Genomic DNA, 26,519 nt, shown 5'->3' on the forward strand with positions numbered 1-26,519 from the left:
ACTCACCTAAGAATACTTGCCAGGAAGACTCTTGAGCTCTGTGGGAGTTTCTTGCAATTAAAGGTGATTAAGACCTATCCCATCTTTTAAATGATTATTAGGAGAAGCTGCAAATTTCGGGTTCTCTCTGTTTCTTATTTTTCCCATCTTAGGTTCAGTTCTCCACATGTCCACACCAGTTTGATTTTCCTTTTTTAAAAAAAGTCGTTATGAAACTTCATAAGCATTCCAGTGCAAAATTTATCCTAATAAATACATGTCAGGATGCAATTCTTGCAATGCGTACCCTAATGAAATGCATTTTTGTATGTTATTTTCACGAATATACACATTTTTACCCAGACTTCCCCTTGGTATATGCATTTTTGTACGCATTACTTGTTTGGAGAGCTGCATATATTGCTATGAGGGACCCAGGTGGCGCTGTGGTTAAACCACTGAGCCTAGGGCTTGCTGATCAGAAGGTCGGCGGTTCGAATCCCTGTGACGGGGTGAGCTCCCGTTGCTTGGTCCCAGCTCCTGCCAACCTAGCAGTTCGAAAGCACATCAAAATGCAAGTAGATAAATAGGAACCACTACAGCGGAAAGGTAAACGGTGTTTCCATGTGCTGCTCTGGTTTGCCAGAAGCGGCTTTGTCATGCTGGCCACATGACCTGGAAGCTATACGCTGGCTCCCTCGGCCAATAATGCGAGATGAGCGCGCAACCCCAGAGTCAGTCACGACTGGACCTAATGGTCAGGGGTCCCTTTACCTTTACCTTTATATATTGCTATAATCAGAGAAGTGAAAATTTCAAAGGACGTCTGCGGTCCGATTCTTACATCATTTAGGAAAATGCAATTGGGTAGGCTTGCCTTTAAATGCAAACTGGACGAAATCTCTTCCTTAACCCTCGTGTACACCCAACAACTCATGCTCCCTTTTTCAAACCACTTGCAGCTGTTTACACCAAATGGAGCATGCCCTCCCACACTTTAGCTTGTTGCACTCCCTAGCTGTTAAGCAGTTCTCTCCCCCCCCCCCCGCCCAAGCCACAGCCTAACTCTCTTAGGCTAAGAGTGTCCTAAGTAAGCCAATTTGTATCATGTCAGGGCAGGCATAGGCAAACTCGGCCTGCCAGATGTTTTGGGTCTACAACTCCCACCATCCTTAGCTAACAGGACCAGTGGTCAGGAATGATGGGAATTGTAGTCTCAAAACATCTGGAGGGCCGAGTTTGCCTATGCCTGGCCCTAACTCCAATACCAGAAGAGGAGAAAAGTGCCTAAATCTACAGAGTACAATGGCATAAGGCGAGGGAGAGGCTGGATTTACCCCCCTTTCCAGAACGCTCCATTTTAGGTAAAAATACATTCCACTGCCTCATGTGAATGGCACACACGCATGTTTAGCATGTGCACATTTTCCATCCAGCCTCGTTTGGCCCTAAGTTGCTGCAAATATAAGCAATTACTGCTGAGAGACAGGTAAATGCAGGCAACTTTTGCTAGGAGGCTTTGCTGCTGCGTGCCAGTAGGAAATGAAGATGATTGTGTGTTAATCGAAGAGAGAAACCTCATTAGCTCATGTGCAGCTTATTAGCTCTTTTAAAGGGAGCAGCCCACAGAGGGGGACCCAAAGCCACATGCAGTGCAAGTGCAAATAAGGGAGCAACAGCATGCGCAGCAGCCCATGGTAAGCCACAAGTCTGGTTTCTGTCAGAAGAGACAAGAGACTCGTTGTCCCCTTGCAAATCCCTCCAGCTCTGCTGAGCATTAAAACTTCTGCCTCATGCCAGATATATTTGACTCCCATCTTACAACAACGTTAATTGCAGGCATAGGCAAACTTGGCCCTCCAGATGTTTTGAGACTGCAACTCCCATCATTCCTACCTAACAGGACCAGTGGTCAGGGATGATGGGAGTTGTAGTCCCAAAACATCTGGAGGGCCGAGTTTGCCTATGTCTGGTTAATTGCCTCTCCTCCTTCCAGCTCTACTTTTCTGTCTCTTTTAGGACACCTTAGTCCCCAAAAGCCTGACCTTTCCAAATAATGCTACATGAAAGCTATTTTTCAAGTTAGAGTCTCAAGATTGCAGTATCTTCATATTGAATGTGCAGGTGAAGAATATCAGGGTGTCAGCTACGTCCAGTTCTCCTCCTTGAATAGCTTGCATGATGGCTTTTTCAGGTGATCAGTTTATTTTTCCAATACCATTTTGGTATGGGTGAAGCATGGAGGGGTGGAATCCTCAGCTGTATATATCACATGCTTGTTTGCCCCACATCACAAGGATCTTCCAGGATGAAGCGAGGCGTTAGAAAACCTAGATGGTGCTGCCTTGTCAACATCACAATTGGTTCGGGGTTAAAGACAATAAAAATAGGACTTCTCATAAGTCAACATTACCCACAATACATGCTGTGAGTTCAGCTCAACTTGGCCTATTCATTATACTCTCTGTGGCATTATTTACACAAGTCAATGTTGTGCCTTCAGATGTGCTTGGACTACTACCGTATGAGTCCAACAAAACTCCTCTGAATTCCTCCTCCTCCTCCTCCTCCTCCTCCTCCTCCTCCTCCTCCTCCTCCTCCTCTTCTTCTTCTTCTTCTTATCACTTGTAGCCAAGTAAGGTTGCCTTCCATTAAACATGGTTTTAACAGTGAGTCCGTAAGTGACTGTGGAGGCCAATTCTGGACCCACACATCCTTCCACAGTGGGGACATAGGTTTATGGGAGGGAGTTGACCATGGCGAGGGTTTGCCAAGCGTGCCTTCCTCTTATCATTTTTCTCCCTTTCATCCTGAGTTTGAACGTCTTCAAAACCCACGACACCACTACTACAGCTCAAAACTTGCGGGATAAATGCAGGACAAATTTCTTCCACAAGAGACAAAAGGAGCAAAATCGCAGTGCTGTGGCAATCTCTAAATCCAGAATAATCCCACAGATTCAATTTTACGTACTTAGTGTACCAGTGTATCAATGGCGCTACCTAGTGATTCAGGAGTAAATTTAGAATAAATGGAAGTTAAACACGAGGGGGAAAATATCCCTGGCAGGTTTCCTTCCCTCTATTTTGAGCTCAGGGTATTAATTTGACTGAGTGAACTGGGATAGCCAATGCGGTGCCCTCCGGATGCTTGCTGGACTACAACTCCCATCGTCCTGCCTAAAACTGATGGGCCATAGGCGCCATACCTAGACCGTGTCCTCCCTTTGAAATCCAAGCATCAGTGACTTCCTGCATGATTTATATTTTCAGCGTGGAATGCAAGACACCCTGCAGCCTAGGACGCTCTTCGGCATGCAACAGTCCTGCGTTTCAGGGAACGTGTGTGAATGACAAGCCGTCGGTAGTGGGTGTGTTTCTCACATTAACCTGCGTCTGGTTGATGATTCCACGGGAAAGAGCCATGGGAGGCGTGGGGAACCTTGGGCCTCCTGCTGTTGCTGAACTGCAAGTCCCCTCAGTCCTTGCAAGCCTGGCCAATGACCAGGGATGAGTAATGTCCAATATGGTGTGACTGCTTTGTTCAGCTGCCTATCCTTGAGTGCGCCTGTGAACAGGCCTAGGCAGCCATTTCTGTTCTCTTGCTGGAAGCCGCAAGCCTTTATTGGTTAATTATTGCCCATTAACCAGCACTCATTGCAGCGGCCAAGCCATTAAGCAGGGCAGCATAGGGTTCCTAACAGCACTATTAACATACTCTTAGGGAGCATTTCCTGAAGCAGCAGGGCATTTCAAGGGGAAGAGAGTGGCTTTGCTTCTTTTTGAAAGGAGCTCACTGGTTCAATACCTGGGCCCAGATGACAAAAAACCACTTCCGCACCTGCAAACAATAGCAGGTGCCCTTAGCTGAAACAAGCATGTGAACATGCGGCAGAAGAGCTACATTGGGAGATAATGCCTTAATCTCTCCTGCAATAAATGAGTGGCAAGCAACGATGGACTCAGCTAAACTGATAAAGAAAAAGTGATTTATATGCGTTGTATATGCGATATAACATTTTGCCACCAGATGGTGCTGTGGAGCCCTGTTTTTCTCTACTTGTTTTCCCTGTTTAAATTTACAACATGTTTAACTGAAGCGCTTCTTTGAAGTGTCTTAGATCCAGCCTATGTATTTTACTGCATGGGGGGAATGTGTGAAAAAAGTCCAAAGACTGAATGTTCAAAATTAAATGAAAGCACATTTGCCAGGTCTCTCTCCACAGATCTTTGGGAAAGAGCAGTTCGAGATGCTTCCCTTTCCCGCCCCCCCGCCCCCCGTTCAGCTTTTAACATGACCTGATTCTGCTGCCGCTCTGCATTTGGATTGATTGATTATTTATTTGCTGAAGTGTTTTGGTTTCATATATTGACATTCTGCAGTACCCTTGGGAATCTCCATGATTGAGAGGCGGGACATAAATTATTATTATTAATAATAATAATAATTGTGAATTGTGTCATACTTGTTGAAATAAAAAGGATAGCAAACAAAATGCATAAATAAGAAAATATTCCATTGCATTTTCTCTTCTCTATGTGAACTGTTTATCTTCAGGATCAGATCTGAGCAGTGCTCCTCTTGCCTTTAACCATCAGTGCCCCCATTTTTAAAGTAGCAATGCTTGCTCCCCATAATTACAGAATACACTGTTTGCAGAACATACGGTATCTGTTAGTTTATGCTCTACTTCTGTTATTTTACTGACACAGTTTTCTATTTTGTGATATATGCAAAACACTTAACCAATGCAAAAAAAGAGAACTCTCTCTTCTGGAATTCTTCAGTCGCAAAAATTCTTCAACCTCTCTGGGTTTTCTCTTCTGATTATCGTCTCCTTTTCCAACATCTATCTTATTCCTAATCTCTCCATCATGTCAGGCAGATCGTTAATCATGCTGCACATCTGCTTTGGGTTTCAGGATGATTCTAGTTCAATAAAATATAGTTTCTAAACCCATGTTTTTCTGCTTTGTACTCTGGATTTGTGATCATTTCTTTTGGCATCTCAGATTCTGTGGAGCCCAGAGTGTATGTTATCTACACATACTGGTTTCATAAACTGGAATTGTTTCCATATCTGTTTATATAGATTGCACAGATCCATTATAAATAAGAATGCCATTTGTCACCTTGCAAGCCTTTCTTCTAAGGATGGAATACATATATCTGTGCCCTACTGCTCCAGAGCACCCACACCTTAGCTCAGGGCTGGGCAGTGGCAGCTGATAACATTTTGATTTCATAGGGTTGCAGTTTTCATCTCAACAGAAATTGCACAGCACTTATTTAGGAAAGTGTGTCATTGCACATGTGCAGAGTGTCATTGTCTCCTCCTCTCTAAACTCCACTCCCCAATTGTTCTCTCCACATCTATTGACAGAGAAACAGCTCCAATGTAAGAGGCCCAAGTATGATTTCCAGACAAGATTGACTCCATACCTCATATTTAGAATTTAAGCCATGACACACAGCATAAGTTTTCAAAATTTACATCTATGCATCCATTGCCCCCCAAAAACCTGAACACAAAAAACTTTTAAATGCAACAAAGGCTTTCTTTCAGTTGCATGCAGTTTTCCTTTCCCCAAAAATCTAAGTACTGTATTCATTATCCAAAACATTGTTTTCCTCTAAATTCAAAGAACAGAGTATTCCAGCTAATAGGGGGAAACATGATTGTTTCATTTGAGTCAGGACACAACAGAGCACACCAGAAAATATTTGCCATGCATGACTCAGTCCTGAAAATGTGAAGGAATACTCTCTGTTCATGTGCAGAGTTCATCATACCAGAGTGGTTGTAATCAGCTCTGTAATGTTTGGGAGAGCCCGAACTATTCACTTCAGAAATTCACCAACAAACTCACAAAGAACAAGGGAGAAATAATAGGGACCAGGGAAGTGGCTTACAGTACTGTTAAAACGGACCCACATACCTTTTCTGAAAATGATCCTGGAAAATAATCTGGAATTGCAAATGGCCCAGTATCTACCTTACTTGCCCTACTCCACCCTTGCAGCTGCAGTAGTTTTTAATGAGTGAATATAGGAAAATGGCTGATACAGAGCTTAATGCAACACACAATGCCCCAAATTTCTTTTAAAAGTAAAATAAAAATAAAATAAAATATAGCTATTTATTGTAGAAAGAGACTCACTGTAGTTCACAGTGGTCTTTGAGATGCTCTTGGACTACAACTCCCATAATCCCTGACCATTGCCCATGCTGGCTGGGTATTGTATTTCAACAGTATCTGGCAGCCCCCAAGTTCCCCAACCCTGGTCTAATGGAAGTGACTGAATTGGACTGCAATTTTGTGCACGCTTAACTGGGGGCAAGCTACCGTGGGACTAACATCCGAGGAAGCAAGTCTAGGCTCACGCTGTTAAGCTTAGCAATGAAGAGGGCTTTGACGGGAGAGAAGTATGCAGAGCCCTCTCTAAAGTGTCTTCTTGGGAGTGAGAAGACAACAGTTGGCCAGAGGCTTCCCTCTCCATTCAGCGAGGGAGACTCAGCAGCTGCTGTAATCATGTGCTGCAACTCTTAACATGACCTCATTTAGCTTGATAAATTAACTGAGTCTTGCAAGGCTTTCTTAAGAGAGCAGCAGGATGCTTAGGAGTGATGTAAGTACACTTTATTCCACAGACTTATTTATGTAGGCAGCGGATTCTGAGAGCGTATTTATGGTGCAGACAAATTTGGCTCAGGCAGCTGGAACCCCCTACTTTCTTGCAAATAATCACTGGAATTATCACATTAGTTTGGGAAGATGATATGAGTGAAACTGACAGATAGAAGACCCAAGGGCTTAGGAGGCTTAATTTTATCCTAAAACCCTTCCCGACCAAATGTTTTCAAATTGACATCACAGCCTTCAAGATTATGCGCCATTGGCACTTCCTTGTAAGCAGAGTTGGAAGTGGAAAATAAAACCAAACGTTACCTAACTGCTTGATTTGATCGGTGCAATCAATCAAAAAGTTTTGAAGTGACTGGTAAAATGTGCCTTATTAAATCAAAATATACCTTGAGTTAATCTAGTGGCTGCATACTTAGTCACCATCCTTCAAGAGGCGCTTCTCTGCAAAAAGTGCCGGACCAATATATTTTGCTGCCTGAGGCAAAGGGGAAGGTGGCGCTCTCCCTTTTCCAGACGTTGAGAGAAGAGAGTTGACTCTTGTGTCAACACTGGCAACAGGACTTCGTGCTCCACAGCAGGCTAGCAGAGCACATATTATTTATTGTTATTATTTAAAACTTATTTATTTCCCATAAGGCATCCCAAAGTGATTCACAATATAACAACCTATATAACTTACATATATAAAATCTTTTTATTATTATTTAAGCACTTTATAAGCACTTACAGCGCCTGAAGCTATAGACGCAGATATGGGAGACACATGCTTTATTGTAGGTGGGACAGGTGAAGGTGTCTGGTTTTGCTGCTGCAGGTGCACCATGGCATTTCTTTCCTCTGCACTCCTCCCAGCGGTCATTCCTCCACTGGTCACTGCTCTGGATGCAGCACAACCTGACTGCCTGTCGTGACTGTTGTCAGGCACGTCAATAATCACAAGTGCAATTTTGCTAGAATTAGATATCATCCTCAAAGGCAGAAAAGGAAGCTTCAACTAATAGGGAAAATGGAAATTTAGACAGCAGCTCTCTATACAGCTGCTGCCCACAACTACCAATATTTTGGAGGCATAACAGACAGCAGCAATTTGGCATGCTGGAATACTATGTATATAATTAGAGAGAGAGCAGCTTTTCCTGCAGTTGTTAGGACCTCGAGAATGACTTAAGAATGGTTGCTGTCAGCGGGTTCTGTTTTTTCAGAGCCGTCAGCCAGAAGTCCCTTACTCTGTCATATGCTGATCTGAGGACATTTCAGTCTCCTTACCTGCATCACCCCTGCCCTCCACCGCTCCGTGTTTTACAAGGTGGCCTTCCCAATAATACATGCAAGTGTGAATTACAAATTAAGCTGGTTCTTAGTTTATTTTTTGCAATAGGTTATGAAAAGTTAGAGTTATATATGTGTGTGTGTGTGTGTGTGTGTGTGTGGTATCTATGCATAATCAGGTTTTTTTTGGGGGGGAAGGAACTTTTTCATTGGTTGGTTTAAGTATATATATATATATATATATATATATATATATATATATTAAAATTCTGTGGAATTGAAGGCTTCAAAAACATGATCAACAGGTATTCAGTTTTGAGATTTCAGTGCACATCCTAGAAAACAAATGATGTGCAAAGCAGCCTCCATGAGCATTTTTCCATGTACTGATTTTAAGATTTAATTTATATCCAGCATTCCTTTTCTCAATACAGTGGTGCCTCGACTTACAAATTTAATCCGTTCCGAAAGCACCTTCGTAGGTCGAAAAATTCGTAAGTCGAAAAGCGCCATTGGAAACGCGATTTCCCATAGGAATGCATTGGAAACAGAAAAATTCATTTAAGTCGAAGCAACCCTATCTAAAACCACGACGACCCTCTGACAGACGTGAATTGTATTGTACACAAACAATATACATTTTTGTTAGAGGACAACTGTTGCCTCTAAAATTGTCATCTTCTCTCTCTCTCTTTTGCAAAGATTTTGTTTTTTTCACAAGGAGGGGCATTGTTGTCTTCGGAGCTGCTGATGTAACACTTTGTCATCGGCTTATACTGTACCTCAACACAGGTGATGGCTCGGTACTTTGCATAGATCACAGGTGAGTTTGGTCACTCAGGGGTAATGTAATCCAACAGCTTGAAATGACTTGAGACTGGGACCCCAGAACCCACTGGCCGAGAGACTTGTCCTCATCTTCCAAGGAGCTCCTTTGGAAGGAATTGTTGCTGGTGTACTACAGTTGTGAAGGGACACAGTAAAAGCTTGCAACAAAAAAGTGGACAAGCCCTGCAGGATTTACCCAAGTGTTATGTCCTAAATCCTGCCCACATCGCCCTCAGACGCATTACTGGAACCACAAATGTTTTACAAACCAATTCTTTCCTTTCCGTTCTAAAAATAGTAGAAGCTGCGCTGTTGCTTTAAACACAGCCAGTGGTATGCTGAATCCCAAGTACTCTGCTCACTGATCCAGCAGCTGCTAGGCTCCTTGGATCATGTGTCAGTTGGCACTAGCATGTAGTCCTTGCAGCATCTAAAAAAATCTTAGGATAAGCAGTTAAGTTTTAAAGAACTTGATTTTCAATTGTTTATTGCTTCCATGATATTCTTTATAAAAAGTAACAATTGATACATAATAAAAACATTAATAAACCCACCAATACAAGATCAAAGACTGACATTTATTGTATATAACTTTTCACCAAGCCTAATGCTGTGTTTGTTGGAGCCCAAGTGTTTGTATATCCCCAGTCACATTTCTATTCGGCATTATCATTTTGTCTAAATTCCCCGTTTCGGCTTTCAAAACGTTCAGCAGCATCCTAGAGCTTTCCAAGATCTTATCATAAGTCAACGATGCTTCAGCAATAACTTCGTTAAGTTTCTTCTGTGCAGCATTTTTCTGTGCTAAGTTCTCACACACACAATCCAGTTGTTTTGTCAGTGTCTCGATTTTATCCTGGATCCTATTCTTTTCCTCTTCCACTTCCCTGATCTGCTTGCTCACTTCTTCTCTTTGCAGGTACAAGTCTTCTATATGTTTCACAAGTTCGTTATTATAGCCTTGCAGAACAGCCCCCTGATGAGTCATCCTGCTGGCTCCACCCTTCAGAGAAGGAAATGATCCCTGCTCCCACCAGCTGATCTCACCACTGCCTGCCTGCATTTTATAATTTAAAAGGAGGAGAGAAAGAAAAATTGTTAAGTGCTTTTGAGCAACACTGTAAAACCAGCACATACATAATGGAAACGTCAATAGCAATTGTAGAAAATGTGATTAAGGAAACCATTTGAGTAACTTTCCAAGGATCCTATTTTGCCATTACTTTAACTTCTTCCACTCTGACATGCAAGTGGCCAATGGTCTTTTCCAAGACGTTATGAAGCTGCTGCTATTTTGAGACAGCTCTATAATGTGTGCACTTAAGTGCTGTGTGCAAGAGAATGTGTAGATGCACAGTTCCATGTATGAATGATGCAGGAGTGAAATTATATGAATGCATGTGCCTTGATAGGCATGGGAGAGGAGCACTGAGGAAGAACAGAATAGGGGAAAGAATTGGAGGAAAGTTTAATCTCCCCATGCCTTCCCTGCTTCTCTCACAAGGTTCTCATGCTGCTTTATTATTGTTGTTAATAAGTATCCTCCTCCCTTTGTCCTAGGATACGGCCATTAAGGTGCTCTCTAGCTATAGGATGGCTTAGAACAGTAACTACACTGGCAGCATGTGCACCAGACTATCCAGGATTGATTTACTGCAGTTTAAGTAAGGTTTCTGGGGAGATTTGCAGGGTTTGAGGGTGCTGAGAAGAATCCAAGCCTGCCCAAGCATTTGCTTCCTTACCTCTACAGTGCCTGCTTAACTTGTTCGTTTGCTGGTAATAGCAGGTAATGCAGCATTAAGGCTACCTGTACTAGCAGAAGCTCGGCACTGCTTAACTCCTAAATAAATATACTTAGGGTAATACAGCAAGTCTCCAGGGCACTTTTCTCCCACAATTTCCGGAACGGCTGCCTTAGGATTCTGACCATGGGATTGAAAGGAGGGGAGTGAGAAATAGACCAGCTACTAGAACTTTTCTGTCTGAAGGGCTCAGGCGTCTCACCTTCAACCCACAAGAGAGTAGTCCCCAAACTTATCCAATCTCAGCCTGCAAACAGAGACTCTACTACTTTGATTTTGTTGCTAGTGGGATCCTCCAGCACAGGCGCCTGCGCAGTAGTAAGTTTGGCTTTGGAAAGCGCAGCTTTTCATGTGAGCTTGAGGGAGAACATCCCTACTCTTTCCTGCACATCCATTAAGGCAGGCAGGTCAAACCTGCGGCCCTCCAGATGTTTTGGACTACAATTCCCATCTTCCCCAACCACTGGTCCTGCTAGCTAGGGATCATGGGAGTTGTAGGCCAAAACATCTGGAGGGCCGCAGGTTTGACATGCCTGCATTAAGGGGAAATAAAGCTTCGCGCTGACTGCCTTTATTCTCTCTCCCCACAAAACCTTCCGCTAAAGCCGCAAAAGAAAGGCAAGCGGAAGCACCAAGCCTCCCCGGCCACCCGCCCTCTTTCCTTCGCCTCCGCGCTGCGGGCAACTGTTTTCCCCCCGGACCGAGAATAGACCAGCGGCCGCCCACGTGCCTCCCAGAATAGCTCCGTTGTCACCCTCCTTCCTGCCGCGGATCGCTCGGAATGAGGGGCCGGGAGGGGGCGGAGCCCGCAGTAGCCACTGGGCACCTCGGCGCGGGTACCACGCAGGAAGGGAAACGAGCATCTCCGCGGCTGCGCACTGCGAACATTGAGGCCACGGCGGCCCTTACCTCTTCCCCTCTCGCAAGCAAACGCCCCGGCAGGTCAATGCGGCATCAGCCCCGCCCAAGCCAAGCTTTGCGCGGGACGCGCGGCGCTAAGTTGTTTGGAAGGAAAGATGCCCTTGTGGCGATCTCTTGCTCAATAAGCCAGCACGGGACCGTAGCTTCTACAAAGGCTCGTTCGGAAATATATGCCCCGCTTCAGCTCGATGGAGCTTGGAGTAAAAATCCCATTCAGGTCCATAGGCGCTCACTCTCAGGCAAGCGGGATGGGATCGCGCCTATTGTCTACCTGGGAACACGCATAACTGAACTAAACTCGTTTTACTCCTGGATAGGCATGCAAATAGGACGTTTTCGTCTTCTCACCCCAGAAGGCTTTTCTTGGAGACTCAAACTACAATCTACACACAGTGCAGAAATGGTTCTGGTGACGTTTTGTTTAAAATTACAGGGGCTTGGACTAGATGACCCTCGGGTTTCTTCCAACTCTATAATTCTACGAAAGTCGCATTCATAGCTACATTTGCTACATTTTTCTAGTTTTCCATCCTCACCTCTGGTAACGCCCACTAAATAACTCCGGTAACTTCGGCTTCGTCCGGAATGGAACAAAACGCGTTTCTGTAATCCCAGCAGAGAACGTCGTTCAGCTGAAACAGGAACGAAAAACTCCAAGCCACCTAGCTTGAATTTATCCACCACTTTAAGAGTGTATTTCCGGAGCTCATTCTCGGAGGATTAAGGAGGGGAGGGGGGAGCTACGGAAATAGCCGATTGTGGCGGCGTTTCTCCTTCCCCTTGCGGAAATAGTCGAAGTGAAGATAGCGATCCGTGACGGAGAAAGCCGGTGCCGCCCGAATGCGAGGGCTGCAGGCTGCACGGAGACTACCGATGTTTTCCGAAACCGCAGCGACCGAACAGAGAGCGAAGAAGGGAGGCTAAAAAAACCAAACCCTGGTGAGGGTTTGTCGGAGCCTGACGGAAATGACCGATGTTTCCCGAAGGAAAGCGCCTTAGCATCCAGAACTGAGGAGGCGGGGCATAGACTTAAGAAAGAGGGTGGGTTCAAAAAAGAAAAAAGGACTGGATGGAATGGGAGGAGCTTTGGCGGAAAGAGCCGATATCAGCCGACGTTAAGCGAAGGCGTCGTCGTCCGAGTTTCCCGGATGTAGTCGGACGGCGGTAGTGTTGGGAGCTGGAGCTGTAGCTGAAGGGAGGGAGGAGGAGGTGTTGGCGGCGGCGGAGGGCGAGCGAGCGAGCGAGCGAAGGCGGCCAGTGGCAGCAGCGGAGGGGACACCGCCGCCTTGTGCCTCCCGCGCTCCGCTGCGCGTGTGTGTCCGTCCTGCGGGGGCGCCTCTCCTTCTCGCTGGTGCGGAGAGGAGGAGATGGGCCCGTGAGCGCTGCTTCCCCTCACAGCCGAGCTGCCTGAGCCGCCCCTCCTCCGCCTCCTCCTCCCTCCCTCCCCCTCCTCCTCCTCTTCCCTGTCCCCGGTCGGAGCGCTGCCTCCCCCTCCCCCCTCGGCGGCGCCCGTGGCCCGGCCGCGCCCTCCTGGTCCCCTCAGTCTCTCACACACAGGCCGGGCATTGATGGTAATGTATGCGAGGAATAAGCAAAGACTCAATGATGGGTAAATAACCCCCTTTCTCGTTCCGCCCTCTTCCCGTCTTACTCTCTATCTTCTCTCTCTCTTTTTCCTCCCCCCCCCACCCTCAATACCAACGGCCAGTAACGGTCGCTCACTAACGTAACGTCTTTTTCTCCTCTCTTTCCAGCTGTCACGACCGCAAGGGGGACTCGCAGCCCTACCAGGTACCGACTTCTTCGCCCGCCGCAGCCCCACACACCGATAGGCCCCGGCGGCGGCGGCAGTAACTGGAGTGTGGGAGGGCGAGCGAAACTACTCGAGCGCAGGCCTCGGCCGCCGCTGCAGGCCGCGGGGGAGGGGAGCCAACCGCTTCCCTTCGCTATACTCCGCGCGCGGCGGGCCGGGAGGGGGGAAGGGGGCGGGAGCGGCGGCGACTCTGGCTCTTGCTCTCTCTTGCCCCCGCGACCGCGAGGGCTTGAGCGCGAGCTGAGGCGGCGATAGGCGCTTGGCGGTGGGTCAAGGAAGCAGAGGCCTAGGCCCGATGCGGGCCGCAGGAGGCGGAGGGAGGCATTGTTTTTTCTGTTTTTTTTTCTTTTCCGCCGAGCGAAACCCATGGGATGGCGGTAAGCGGCTGGAACCCGAGTCCGAAAGGGCTTCCCGAGTGCCGCTGATCCTCTTCCCTTCCGTAGGAGACGAAATAGGAGCCGGGATAGGTTCTAGGCCTTGGGCTTGTAGTAAAGCCCGAAGGGAATTCTAGTTCCTCAAACCATTTCTGTCAACTGAGGAAACTTTAAATTGGGACCATGTTGAAGGTACCCCTGAAGAAATTTGGGAAATGGCCGGTGTGAAGCTGTGTCTGTGTGAGAAACATTTGAGGCTTTCCCTTTGTCATCCCCCCAGTGTTAAAAGGATCGGGAGGGCTGGAGGTGTAAATAGGGTCATTTACAGTGGGTTATTTGACCACTACACTTATAGACCTGAGTGATCAGATGAAAAAATGCAGTTTTGATAACTGGAGGCTGCAGTTAGTGACAGCACATCTAATGTAAACATTTATCACACAGCCTTGTGAAAAGGGGCAGATGGAGAGAGGTAATGGACAAGGCCCTGTTGTGTTTAGTATAACACAAGGCGGTGTGGATGCTACAAAGCTGCATATTCCACTCATACTACTACAAAATCTATCAAAGCCTTTGATTCTTTTGCCAGAAATCTCACCGCTCTTTAAAGTGCGTAACAATCTCAGTTCATAGATGAGTAGTACCACTGGTTAACATTGACTATTTGTTTAGATTGTGCGGGATATATTTTTAAGGGGGGAAATGGAGAAGATGTCTTATTGAAGCTGGTATCAAATCCCTCAAACATTTTTCATTGTCACCTGTATATGGTAAAAGGTATTTTCCATTTAGTAAGTAAATAAAAACATCCTGCATCCTGCAAATGAAATAATTCTATTGGGCAGTATGCATAGTCGAACGTGTTTCAGCCAAGGTGGTACTTAAGACTTATTTGAGAATAGTCTCCCATTAAACACAATGGAATATACATAGTTATGATGTAGAACACCAAAAAGAAGCTTGACTTGGTTGAAGATTGGCACCATGTGTTAATTGTACTACTCTGAATAAATCCCAATTTTGGAAATAGAATGTTTGTAATAAATTGGAATTGGGGTTGAGAAACCCAGTATTACTTGCTAATAAGTTTGTAAAATGACATAGCACTAGTTATCATCTAGACCAGGCATCCCCAAACTTCGGCCCTCCAGATGTTTTGGACTACAGTTCCCATCTTCCCCGACCACTGGTCCTGTTAGCTAGGGATCATGGGAGTTGTAGGCCAAAACATCTGGAGGGCCAAAGTTTGGGGATGCCCGATCTAGACAATTGTGAAACTAGTTCCATGATTTAAGAGGATTTCTAGGTTTGATTTATTTTGGACAGCAGCTTTTCCATGCTGCATGGCAAACTGTTTTTTAAAAAGATATTTCAAAACACAGCTTCAGAAATCTGTACTTGTTATTTCTTTCAGGCTCTTAAATACTCATCAAAGAGTCACCCCAGTGGTGGTGATCACCGGCATGACAAGATGCGAGACACCACAGACCCTTCACCACCAAATAAAATGTTGCGGAGATCTGATAGCCCTGAAAACAAGTATGGTGACAACACTGGACACAGTAAAGCTAAAAGCATGCATACTCACAGAGTTAGAGAAAGGGATGGTGGTGAGTTAAACTTTAACTGATTTGTATTCAATATACTGCTAGTAATTGAAATAAAACTTGCACCAAAACAAAAGCACATTAATTGAGGTGAAGAATTTACCTCACCATTATTTCAGTTCATTCACAACACTGCCACAGGTTCTGTATCCCTGTGTTAGGGGGCTTTAGGGAAACCTGGCTGCTTTTGTTGGCTAGTCAGGACGGCTTCATAAACCTGGGCTTTTTGTAGAAACTGCCATCCAGTGCAATCTAGCATGGTGGTGTTTGAAGGAAATGATACTGTGTCTTTTGGAAGGCAGGCCTTCATGTGCCTGATATAAAATTTGTTCTTCCCTATAAGTACAGTTTACAAGAGAGACAGTGTAGTGTAATGGATACAGTACTGGCCCTGTACTGGAGGTATCTGGCTTCAGATACCCTTACTCAAGCTTAAAGCTTGCTGGATGGTCTTGGGAAGCTACACATCTCACTCAGCCAAACCTTGCATTCAGGGAAATTATGAAGAAAATGGGGTTTACCATAAATACTCTGCAAGGAGCTATAGGTTGAAAGATAGGGATACAAATGTTATGAATAAAATACACTGGGACCTCGACTTATGAATTTAATCCATTCCGAATGCATACTCATAGGTCAAAAACTTCGTATGTTGAGTTTCCCATAGGAAAGGTGGTTTCCCATGGGAATGTATTGGAAACGGAGAAATTCGTAGGTTGAGGAAACCGCATCTAAAAATTCGTAAGTCGAGGAAACCGCATCTAGCTGCGAATGGGTTTTCCATTCGGATATCGAAAAAATTGCAAGCGTGCGGCCACTTTTTCCGCTCGTAAGTCGAAAACATCTGATGTCGAGTAGCTCATAAGTCGAGGTCCCACTGTAAAGTGAACAATTAGTGAAGTAAACAACATATAAAACAAATTCTTAATGCAATGAGTTAACACAGTTCTTGTGTCTTGGTTTTATTAAACAAAATTTATATACCATTTTATTGTAATAAAACCTATTACGTGGTTAGTTGAGATTTGCAAGTATAGAAATAACAGTAATTCCATGAAGCATTTTCTTTTATGCTAAGGCTATCACAAATCATTTTAAGTTTTTGGGACAGCGAGGAGGTTTTTGTTTTTGACAAATTTTCATGTTGGGTATCCAACACCCATCATATTGTTGTAGTTAAATGCTCTGATAATGGCTGCATCCTAGTGCTATAGAAGAAGAAACTGTTTTCAGGTTCTGCTATATTACATATTCGCCGCTACACTTTGAAGGTTGTAATTGACAGCCCAAATCCTGTTCTTATCTATAGCTGTTGTGATGAAGGGACAACTATGGTGTCATCTTGCATGATGTGTAACTACATCTCAAGAAGTCTAATTCTAAAAAGAGAAAGTCTCTCGTTCCAATACTCTACTGGAGATTCTCACTAATGCTGGATTAATGGGGCTGCTTCTGAAACTGTATGGGATTTTGTATGTCCCATGTCCCCACCTTTTCCTTGCCCCTTGCTCCCTGCTCCCCAGGCTTTCATGTGGTGTTCATGTTCAGTACTTTCGTCCAGTACTGGAATAGCAGTGATGAAGCTGTTGATCTGGTAAAGACAGCATCTGCCTACAGGCCTGTGATGCTTTTCTGCCACACTATAGTAGAGTAATGGGCCTTTGGTAGTTTTTACTAGAGGCGTGCATCTGCCACAAAAATCAACTTGTATCTGTAGATTTGAGAAGTGGCCAGTTCTGTTACTCAGAACTAAATTGGATATGATAAATAATTAAGCTCTCTTTTCTTTCTATTAACTATTATAGGGAATCTAAAAATGTCCATAACCACCTCCCCCTTCACAGACGTGGATGGGATTTTCAGGCACAGCAGTCCCTCCAGAGTGGTTTTTTGTATATTTTTAATGCATTGTTACAACTTATAAATACATCATACAATATTCATCATTATCTCTTATCCTTGGACTTCCCAGTCCATCTCTCCATGGTGTTCTAGGTAGTCTTTTGTTGGCTGCATAATCTATTATTCCACCCATTTCCGTCTCAAATCTTCCTTTATTTAATGTTATCTGCTGTTCATATGTTCATTCCTACTTGTAGGTTGAATTGACTATTATACTTTCTAAGATAGTCTCTAAAACACTTTGAAGAGTGGATTAAGCCTGCCAATTTAGAGGCAGATGCACCCAGGAATTTTAAAAGTTTGTTAAAAGGAAAAAAATATATTTTCTACCAGGTGTGGTTGCAATTTGCAGGCATGCTCCCCACTTTGGTGGGGGTGAAATCTGCCAAATTTCAGCTGCAGTAATTCCCCTTCAAAGCCATATTTTTTACTATTTTGGGGTGGTTGTGGTAGGAATCATAACATGGTAGATGGGGTGGATAAATACCCCCAGGAAAGACTGGGGTGGGTAAAATATCACCCTGAAATGATTCTATTACACCTAGGGTCATTAGTAGAGTTGGGGTGGGCTACTGCCCCCATCAATGATTTTTTTGGGATATAGCCTTTCCTTTTTGTGACATAACACCATTGACTTGCATAGAGAAGGGTGTTGGCGTTGGGGGAAAAATAGCATAGGTTGAAATAAACAGCATAGATTGAATTGAGCAGCAGTTTTTAATGTTTTCTTGAACATTTCTCCCCCAAATTGGTGTGCTCTGGAAAATAATTAATTGTGATTAAAATCTAGACTTCTTCATATTGAACTACAGTATTCTCCTTGCCCCCCTACTCCCTCCCCATCTGAGCTCAGTGTGTGTTTCTCTAGTTAGCTTGGCTTTACTTAAAAAATAAAATAACATGCACTTAAAAATGCAGTGCTTTAAGGGCAACGGAGTTCACAAAGTGATTTGAGACTTTAGGGAGTCCGTCACCTGACTCAAAATGCCTTAGCAGTGCAATTTGACTTGGGAATGTGAAAAGCTCATACAAATCACCCCTTTTTGACTCATAATTTTGGAGGTACACAAAGATGATGCACATCTCCAGTATTTACCTTTTAAATGCGCCTGCTTCACGGATCCATGCTTCAAGGTATTAGATGTTTAGACTTGCATGGATTCTTCATTCACAATATCACTGACTTGTTCATCTTAGGTTAGAAAATAGGAGTAGCAGTATTAAAATATACGGTAATGTGTTATATTTGCCAGTATCTTAGTACCGTGTCAGATTATCTCTACATCAAGAATGTTTCTGTGGGGAGCTTCATTCTTAAAGGATGGTATGCAATTGCGACTCTACTAGCATCAGTAGAATGGGGAGGGAGACAATTTTTAGGGAGTTGAGGAACTCTCTGGAGCAGATTCAGGAGGACGCCAAAAATTACTTTCCTCCCTGTTCTGCCGATGGATCCCTTCAATCAATGGGCGGTCACCGTCACCATTGTATATAGTACCACCGTGGGAATCATCTTGCTCCCATAGTAGAAATTAATACAGATCATCTTGACCAATTTGCTTGGAAGTAAAGTCAAAGGTAGTAAATGTGTGCTTGTCATTTAAAAAATAGTAGAATAATTTTAATATTGGGGGTATTCATCCTTTCCAGAAAATAACTTGAGGCCTCAACTTCAGTTGCTTACAATTCAAAGGGCTTGCTCTTAATGTTGAACCCCATTTTGAAACAGATACTAGTATGATCACTTTGTACCTGGAGCGGGGGGGTGTGTCTTTCTTGAAAATGCCTTTCCTTGGCTAGAACCAGGGTCGGCCCTATGGCAGGGGGGCGTCGCGTCGCGAAACGGGGCGGAGTGGGGCACCGGAGGGATCCTCGCACCACGGTGCCAGGGCACCAGATATGCTTAAGACGGCCCTGGCTAGAACCTGGAATGAACATATTGGGTAGGTGGGTATAAACTTGAAAATATGAAAATTGGGAGAAGGTAGCAGAAGCTGTTAGGTTGAACAGCCACTCCAGAAGTATATTGATCCATTTGGTTGTGCAGTAGTACCCAAGTGGGCTCTTGCATGTTTCCTCTTTCACAGGAATGAGTGTGAAGCTTTGTATGTGACCGTGTTGGGTGTAAAAAGGCAGGGCTTTGATGTTACTGCCTCTTGGAGACCTTTGTGGGGTCCCTGAAAGTTCTGTGTGATATAAAAACACAAAAGACACTAACTGAATGCCTGATCCTATTGGATTAGCTTCCCAGTGATGATGATAATTATTTAATTTAATTTGTCTGTTTGCTTGCTTGCAGCCCACCTGACCGGGTTACCCCAGCCATTCTCTGCAGCTTCCAACAAATTAAAACACACTAAGACATTAAACATTAAAAACTTCCCTATACAGTGCTACCTTCAGATGTCTTCTAAAAATAAGATAGTTCTTTATTTCCTTGACATCTGATGGGAGGGTGTTCCCCAGAGCAGGTGCGACTATTGAAAAGGCCTCTTCCTGTTTGCCTGTTACCTCACTTTTTGCTGTGAGGGAACTGCCAGAAGGCTGAATCTGTTTCCAGGCTGAATGCTAGATTTAATTTTTCATAATTCCTAACACAATTTATTTAGAACAGAATGGTAGGTATAATAGTAGGCAGGAAAGTTTGATAAATCTGGAAGTCATCCTTTGAAATGTAAAGTTGTTTAACATGGCTGTTCTAATCTTAATTTGCACTTTAATGAATTAAGTCTAATTTTATATCCATTGAACCTGTTAGAACTTATTTGTAAGAGTAGACATGTTTAGGATTTAGCTGTCAGACATTTTTCGATTTTGGCTTTAGTTGAATTAATTTTTAAAATGGATTAAATAAACATATAAAGAAAAATATATTGTCTTCGGTTGAATACATCCTTTAAAAATTATTGAAAACTAAATATCAAGTATTAATAAAATGATAAAACAAAGACAAATGTAATCTTCATAAATTGATATTGACATAAATAATCGATAAGCACAGACCAAGCAAAATAGACAAAATTAATACTTGTTGGGCTATTTGTATTTTTATTATTCTGCCAGGAAAATAGATGTAGTATTTGCTTTCTGTAAATCAGATCAGTTAATTCTGCTGGGCAAATGTAGTTTTATAGCTAATGTCATGTAGAGGCTAAAAGGTTTGAATCATAGAGATTGCTCTTCTGTAAGCTTAAATATTAGAATTAGAGAGTTCTCAAGCTCAAGATTCAGTTTATGACACAGCTAATATTCTCAGCCTAGCTTCCCTCCCTCTCTTACTGCACAAATTATTAATGTGGAAATATTAAGTGTCAATGGCTTTTTGTGCCATTGAACTTAACATTTTTGCTTAATCTTGAAAAATGATGTAGACCTCTTGGAAATTATTTCTTTATATTTGTCCCAAGGCCAGATTCCAGGTTCAAGTTATCTGTATATGCCTGGGAACTTTATAAGACTTCTTTCAATCAGCAGCCATCCACACCCATAAAAAGCTTCTTGCAAATATATGGAGGGCTGTTATTGAAATGTATTTTTGACCCTCAACCCAATGCAAGAGCAGAAGCAATTTATGCTCATACCAACTTTGGTTTTTAATCTCATGTTCTGAAATTCATATCATTTATATTAAAAATGATGTGTAGCTGTTGAATATCGTAAAGGGGTGTGTGTGTGTGTTGATCCATGAGTAAAAACAAGTTTCTATGTGCAAACCTTTTATCTGGCAGGCACATGTGTTGGATGCAGTGCTGTTCTACTAGCTAATGATTGTTACTGGTCCATCAAATATGATGGTTACTTGTCACTTGTTTAGAGAGAAAAGCAGCGAGAGAGCATTTGTTTAGAGCAGGCATCCCCAAACTGCGGCCCTCCAGATGTTTTGGCCTACAACTCCCATGATCCCTAGCTAACAGGACCAGTGGTCGGGGAAGATGGGAATTGTAGTCCAAAACATCTGGAGGGCCGAAGTTTGGGGATGCCTGGTTTAGAGAGAAGCATTCTGGTGATGAGTACTTTCAGGGTGAATGCTGCTACCGTGTTTCCCCTTTTTTAAGACACCGTCTTATAACTTTTTTTCCTCAAAAAAACACAAGGTGTCTTATTTTCAGGGGATGTCTTAATTTTTTATTAGGTTTTTATTTTATTTTATTACGGTACCTTCTGTTGCTCGTTGGTCTCATAAGGCAGACAGGAAGGGTGGAATTTGCAGAGACTGGCTCTCGGAATACAGGAAGGGAGGAAAGTGTAGTCGGTACCTTATGACAGGCCGCTGGCTCGGGGCGCTGCTTGGCGCTGCAGCAGCCGCCGGTTCCGGGCGCCGAGGCCATGCAGCCCACAACATTCCGGCGGGGCAGAAGGGGGCCAGCAGCGCTCCCGTCACCGTCCGTTCGGTGCCGAAGCCGCGGCCTGAACCTGTGCATGCGGGAACCGGGCAGGTCCCGCGCCGGGGTAGCTTGGTGCTTGGGGCGCGCCGTGAGCGGGTGTGTGAAGCGATGGCGCGAGGCTCCCCCAGCTCCAGCCTAGGCAGGGATTTTGCTAAGGCGAAGCCTTCAAGGAGCCAGGCTTGGGCGGCTGGCTGGCGGGGGCTTGATCGCACAGCGGCTGAGGAGGCAGGGCGGGAGTGGGGTGGAATCTGAAATGGCCCAGTCGTGGGTGGCAAGGCGGATTGGGAGCGGGGCGAGACGTTGCCGGCTAAGCTGCTGGGCTGCTCCGGCACAACATGGCTTTGAGGGAGGGGCGTGATGGCTTCTGCGGGGGTCAGCGGGGCCCTCGGCAGCTGCGCTTCTCACGCTTCCTCTGTGTGGAAGGTGGTGCTGCAGAGCCCAAGGCGGGAGCTGGGAGAGCCTCTCCGAAGAACTGTTCTCCCGCGCTTAAACAGAAAGAGCTCAGGCGGACCAAACCAAAGGTCCCTCCAGTCCAGCGCCTTGTTTTTAAAAGCGGCTAGAAAAAAAAGCCGTCCGTTGCTCCAGAGGCGCGGAAGGGGCAAGCAGCGCTCCCGCCGCCACCCATTGCCCCGGCGGCACGGAAGGCTCGCACGCCTCCCGTTGCCGCTCAGCCTTGGGCCATGCAGCCCACGACGCTCCAGAGGCGCGGAAGGGGCAAGCAGCGCTCCCGCCGCCACCCATTGCCCCGGCGGCACGGAAGGGCCCGCACGCCTCCCGTTGCCGCTCAGCCTTGGGCCATGCAGCCCACGACGCTCTAGAGGAGTGGAAGGGGCCAGCAGCGCTCCCGCCGCCGTCCGTTGCTCTGGTGGCACGGAAGGGCCAGCGGGCCTCCCGCCGCCGCTCAGCCTTGGGCCATGCAGCCCACAATGCTCCAGAGGCGCGGAAGGGGCCAGCAGCGCTCCCGACGCCGGGGGGGCTTCCCTGTCCGGGCGCTCAGCCCGAGTGGAAAAAAGTCCTGGGAAGAGTGGGGAGGCTCCCAGCGCGGCTCGCCTGGCAACGCGCTCAATTCATGCACCCCCTCCCACATGGTCTCAAACCTCTCCGAGGTATGTCTTATTTTCGGGGTATGTCTTACGTTTCGCACATGCCTAGAAATCCTGCCATGGCTTACTTAATGACTACGTATTAAAAAAGGGGAAACACGGTAATCACATTTTAGGTCACATAGGCAAGTACAGTGGAACCTCTACTTAAGAATTTAATCCGTTCCGAATGCACATTCGTAAGTAGAAACATTCGTAAGTCGAAACGATGTTTCCCATAGGAATGCATTGGGAATGGATTAATTCGTTCCGGAGCCTAGGGAAAATACACTTTAAAAGAGATTTTGAAGACTTTTAAGGCATGGAACCTGCACAGCAACATTACCTTGCAGTGCAGAGAGCGCGGGCGGCGGCGGAGAGGCTGCGGGAGACCGGTTAGTGGTGGCGGTGGGGGCCTGATCCAGCTGTAGGCCGGCCAGTGGTGGCGGCGGGGCCCGATCTGGTCGTGGGCCGAGCTCCAGAGGCGGCGCAAGGCCACTCTGAGCGGCGGCGGGGCCCGATCCGGCCATGGGCCGATCGCCAGAGGCGGCGCGAGGCCGCTATTGCTGGCGGCGGGCCCCGATCCGGCCATGGGCCGAGCTCCAGAGGCGGCGCGAGGCCGCTGGGAGCGGAGGCGGGGCCCGATCCGGCCATGGGCCAAGCTCCAGAGGCGGCGCAAGGCCGCTATGAGCGGCGGCGGGGCCCGATCCGGCCATGGGCCGATCGCCAGAGGCGGTGCGAGGCCGCTATTGGTGGCGGCGGGGCCTGATCCGGCCATGGGCTGAGCTCCAGAGGCGGCGCGAGGCCGCTGGGAGCGGAGGCGGGGCCCGATCCGGCCATGGGCCGAGCTCCAGAGGCGGCGCGAGGCCGCTGGGAGCGGAGGCGGGGCCCGATCCGGCCATGGGCCGAGCTCTAGAGGCGGCGCGAGGCCGCTGGGAGCGGAGGCGGGGCCCGATCCAGTCATGGGCCGAGCTCCAGAGGCGGCGCGAGGCCGCTATTGGTGGCGGCGGGGCCCGATCCAGCCTTCGGATGTCGAAGAAATTCGTAAGCACACCCCAATTAGTATCGTTCGTAAGTAGAATTTTTCGTAAGTAGGGTTATTCGTAAGTCGAGGTGCCACTGTACAGCAGTGGATATAGCAGCACATTTTTGGATCAGCAGCAGTATTTTATTCTCCAGTGGAAAAAGAGTATGAGTATTGAGTATACTTAAGGACAATTTCAAATAATACAGTGGTACCTTGGTTTGCGAACGCAATCTGTTCCGCGGAGGTGTTTGCTCGCCGAAGGCATGCTTCTGTGCATGCGTGAGCTGCGCAGATCGCTTCTGTGCATCCGACACCGCGGAAACCGGATGTAAACACTTCCGGGTCCGTGGCGTTCGTAAACGGAGGCGTTCATAAACTGAGGTAGGCGTTAACCAAGATTCCACTGTATCCCTTACAAAGCATTCCTTAAAAGCATTCCTTAAAAGAAGAGCTGCCAATTTGTTGCTTTGGCAAAAAGTTGATCTGTGCCATTTTTTCTCAACTCCAGAAGTTATACTAGATAGAACTAGGGATGTATTGCTTTTCTATAAAATTAAAATAGACAGCTTCCAGAGATTAAACATGTAATGTAGTAAAAACTGTTATAATGTCCAAACTATCATTAAACCTACCAGTTACTAAGCACACAGAGAGAACAATATATAAAATAGGAATTTGGTTAGGATGTTTACAGGCTTGATCCCCGGAGAAGTCTCATATTATAAAAGGTGTTCCCTAAGCTTTGCTGGACCATCTCGTGTGGATTTTAAGGCTCAAAACCAAATTGAAATTCAACTCATTGGCTTCAAGGGCAGTCCCCATACGTTTAAAGTAATAAGATCATAGTGGACTGTAACTGTATAAAAACTGTGTTTTTATTTTTGGGTTGGTTTGTCTGACGTTTCTGAAAATGAAGATGGTTGGTTTGATTTTAATTACTAGTTCTTTAATTACTAGTAGTAAAATCACTTCTAAGTATCTTGGAAATGGTTCAATGAAATCTCCTCTGTATCTGGTAAATCATGGCCTCAATTTCCAAAGCTTCTGTCACTTATTGTTCAGCTAATCCAGTGTATTACTATGCCTAGCAGATTTGCAGAATGGTTCCATTGCAGTTCTGCTTTTTCTCAGTATTTCATATAGCATATGTTTTCTTACCTCTGGTGCTAGCTACCATTTTGCAATGATCTATAATGTGCATCTCAATATATGGCGAACATATTTGACTTACAATAAAAAGGACATAATATTCTTTGTCCTGCAAGTGGACATCTAGACCCTTTCCAAAAACTTTGACCCAGTCCAGTGCAAGAGCAGAAGCATTTTGTGCTGTACTACAGAAATGGTCTTGAAATTATTATTATCCCTTTCTGAAATGTTATATTGAAGAATAACTTAAAAACAGACAAGGTTTGCCTATGCAATCAAAACTTCTGCTTATAAAAATACTTGTGTCTAGCATTTTAGTTGCTGAACAGCTGTAGAGTGTGTATGATTTTAATTAAACACGGGGAAGACAGGATGCTGGTGATCATAGGTTCCTGCAGTCTTAGAATATGCAGCTTGTTCTTGGCAGAGTTGTCCCTCTGAAGCAGCTCATGTACAGATTTGGGATACTCTCTAACTTAGCGCTTTCCTTGGATGCACAGGTAGCAGTGGTTATCAGGGGTGCATTTCCCTAGCTACAGCTTGTTCACTAGCATGTTTTCCTAAAGACGTTTGGCCTGGTATTAGTTACTCATAGCATAGTTTGGTTACTTCCAGACTAGATTACTGTAATGCTGCCTTTGAAAACCAGAGACTTAGAACAAAATACAGCTGCCAGACCCACTCCCCCTGCCCCCCCCCCCCACTGTTGGAGAAAATGGATGGGAAAAGACGGTTATTTGGGAATGCAGTTGGGCAGGCAGGAAGGTTAAGCTCCTACGTGTGACTTCTTACTGGTATTTAGCTGTGAGATCTATCCAGGCTTGAGCTAAGGCACTTGCCAGCAACATTTTCAGTTTGGTAAATTAGAACTCCCCACATCTCCTTAACTATGAAACAATGCTTTGTGAAACTTGCAGCCTGATTCCATGCAAAATTAGACAGAATGTCTCACCAGAGTGGTGCATGCTCTAGTTATCTCCCACTTGGACTACTGCAATGCGCTCTATGTTGGGCTACCTTTGAAGGTGATTCAGAAACTGCAGCTAATCCAGAAGGCGGCTGCTATACTGATGACTGGGAGTGGCCACCAAGACCATATCACACCGGTCCTGAAAGACCTTTATTGGCTCCCAGTACGTTTCCGACCACAATTTAAAGTGTTGGTACTGACCTTTAAAGCCCTAAATGGCCTCGGCCTAGTATACGTGAAGGAGCGTCTCCACCCCCACCCCTCAGCCTGGACACTGAAGTCCAGCTCCGAGGACCTTCTGGCGGTTCGCTCCCTGCGAGGTTGCAGGGAACCAGGCAGAGGGCCTTCCTGGTGGTGGCGCCCACCCTGTAGAATTTCCTCCCATCAGATGTCAAGGAAATAAACAACTGTCTGACTTTTAGAAGACATCTGAAGGCAGCCCTGTTTAGGGAGGTTTTATTGTGCTTTTAATTCTGTTGGGAACCATGGCTTTAGGTGCACCTAATCTGCATAAGGATTGGATTGCTACCACAGCCAGGTGATGGAGGCTATTAGCAATGTGTGCATTTGTGTTGGGTCAGGAGGGAGCTGTACCCTGCTCTTAGACAGAGGCAGTTAGTAGCCCATGCATTGAATGTAGGGTGAAGGAGGGGACACCTGACATTTTAACTGGACAGCAAGAGACAGGCCCTCATAATAAACAGTTGTTTTTGGACATAATGGTAAGGGCTCTTTTGGATTATAAACCCTATTCATCTCTGTAT

At 45.5% G+C, this 26,519-nt stretch overlaps 1 protein-coding gene and 1 pseudogene across 5 annotated transcripts in view; one reads left to right on the forward strand and one right to left on the reverse strand.

Moving 5' to 3' along the window:
- Positions 1 to 9,177: 9,177 nt before the first annotated feature.
- LOC148684271 (microtubule nucleation factor SSNA1 pseudogene) lies at positions 9,178 to 13,378 on the reverse strand (annotated as a pseudogene). 3 transcript variants are annotated; one of them, XR_015946458.1, is made up of 2 exons: positions 13,235 to 13,378; positions 9,178 to 9,780 (listed from the first exon to the last, which is right to left on the reverse strand). The product of XR_015946458.1 is annotated as a microtubule nucleation factor SSNA1 pseudogene, transcript variant X2 (transcript). The 3 variants fall into 3 exon arrangements; XR_015946457.1 differs by lacking the exon at positions 13,235 to 13,378 and adding an exon at positions 11,983 to 12,123; XR_015946459.1 differs by lacking the exon at positions 13,235 to 13,378 and adding an exon at positions 11,252 to 11,402 and having other exon boundaries at positions 9,178 to 9,776.
- WAC (WW domain containing adaptor with coiled-coil) overlaps positions 12,584 to 26,519 on the forward strand; it is a 48,233-nt gene continuing 34,297 nt past the window's right edge. The window contains exons 1-3 of one of the 2 annotated variants that reach the window (XM_035128897.3): positions 12,584 to 13,055; positions 13,201 to 13,237; positions 15,048 to 15,243. In XM_035128897.3, the coding sequence (XP_034984788.1) occupies positions 13,015 to 13,055; positions 13,201 to 13,237; positions 15,048 to 15,243 (274 nt within the window). In that variant the 5' untranslated portion in view covers positions 12,584 to 13,014. The remainder of the gene's footprint in view (positions 13,056 to 13,200; positions 13,238 to 15,047; positions 15,244 to 26,519) is intronic. The other variant, XM_088654445.1, reaches the window with a different exon arrangement.

The sequence above is a fragment of the Zootoca vivipara genome, chromosome 11, assembly GCF_965207765.1.
Source record: "Zootoca vivipara chromosome 11, rZooViv2.hap1.1, whole genome shotgun sequence".
Classification (NCBI taxonomy): Eukaryota; Metazoa; Chordata; class Lepidosauria; order Squamata; family Lacertidae; genus Zootoca; species Zootoca vivipara.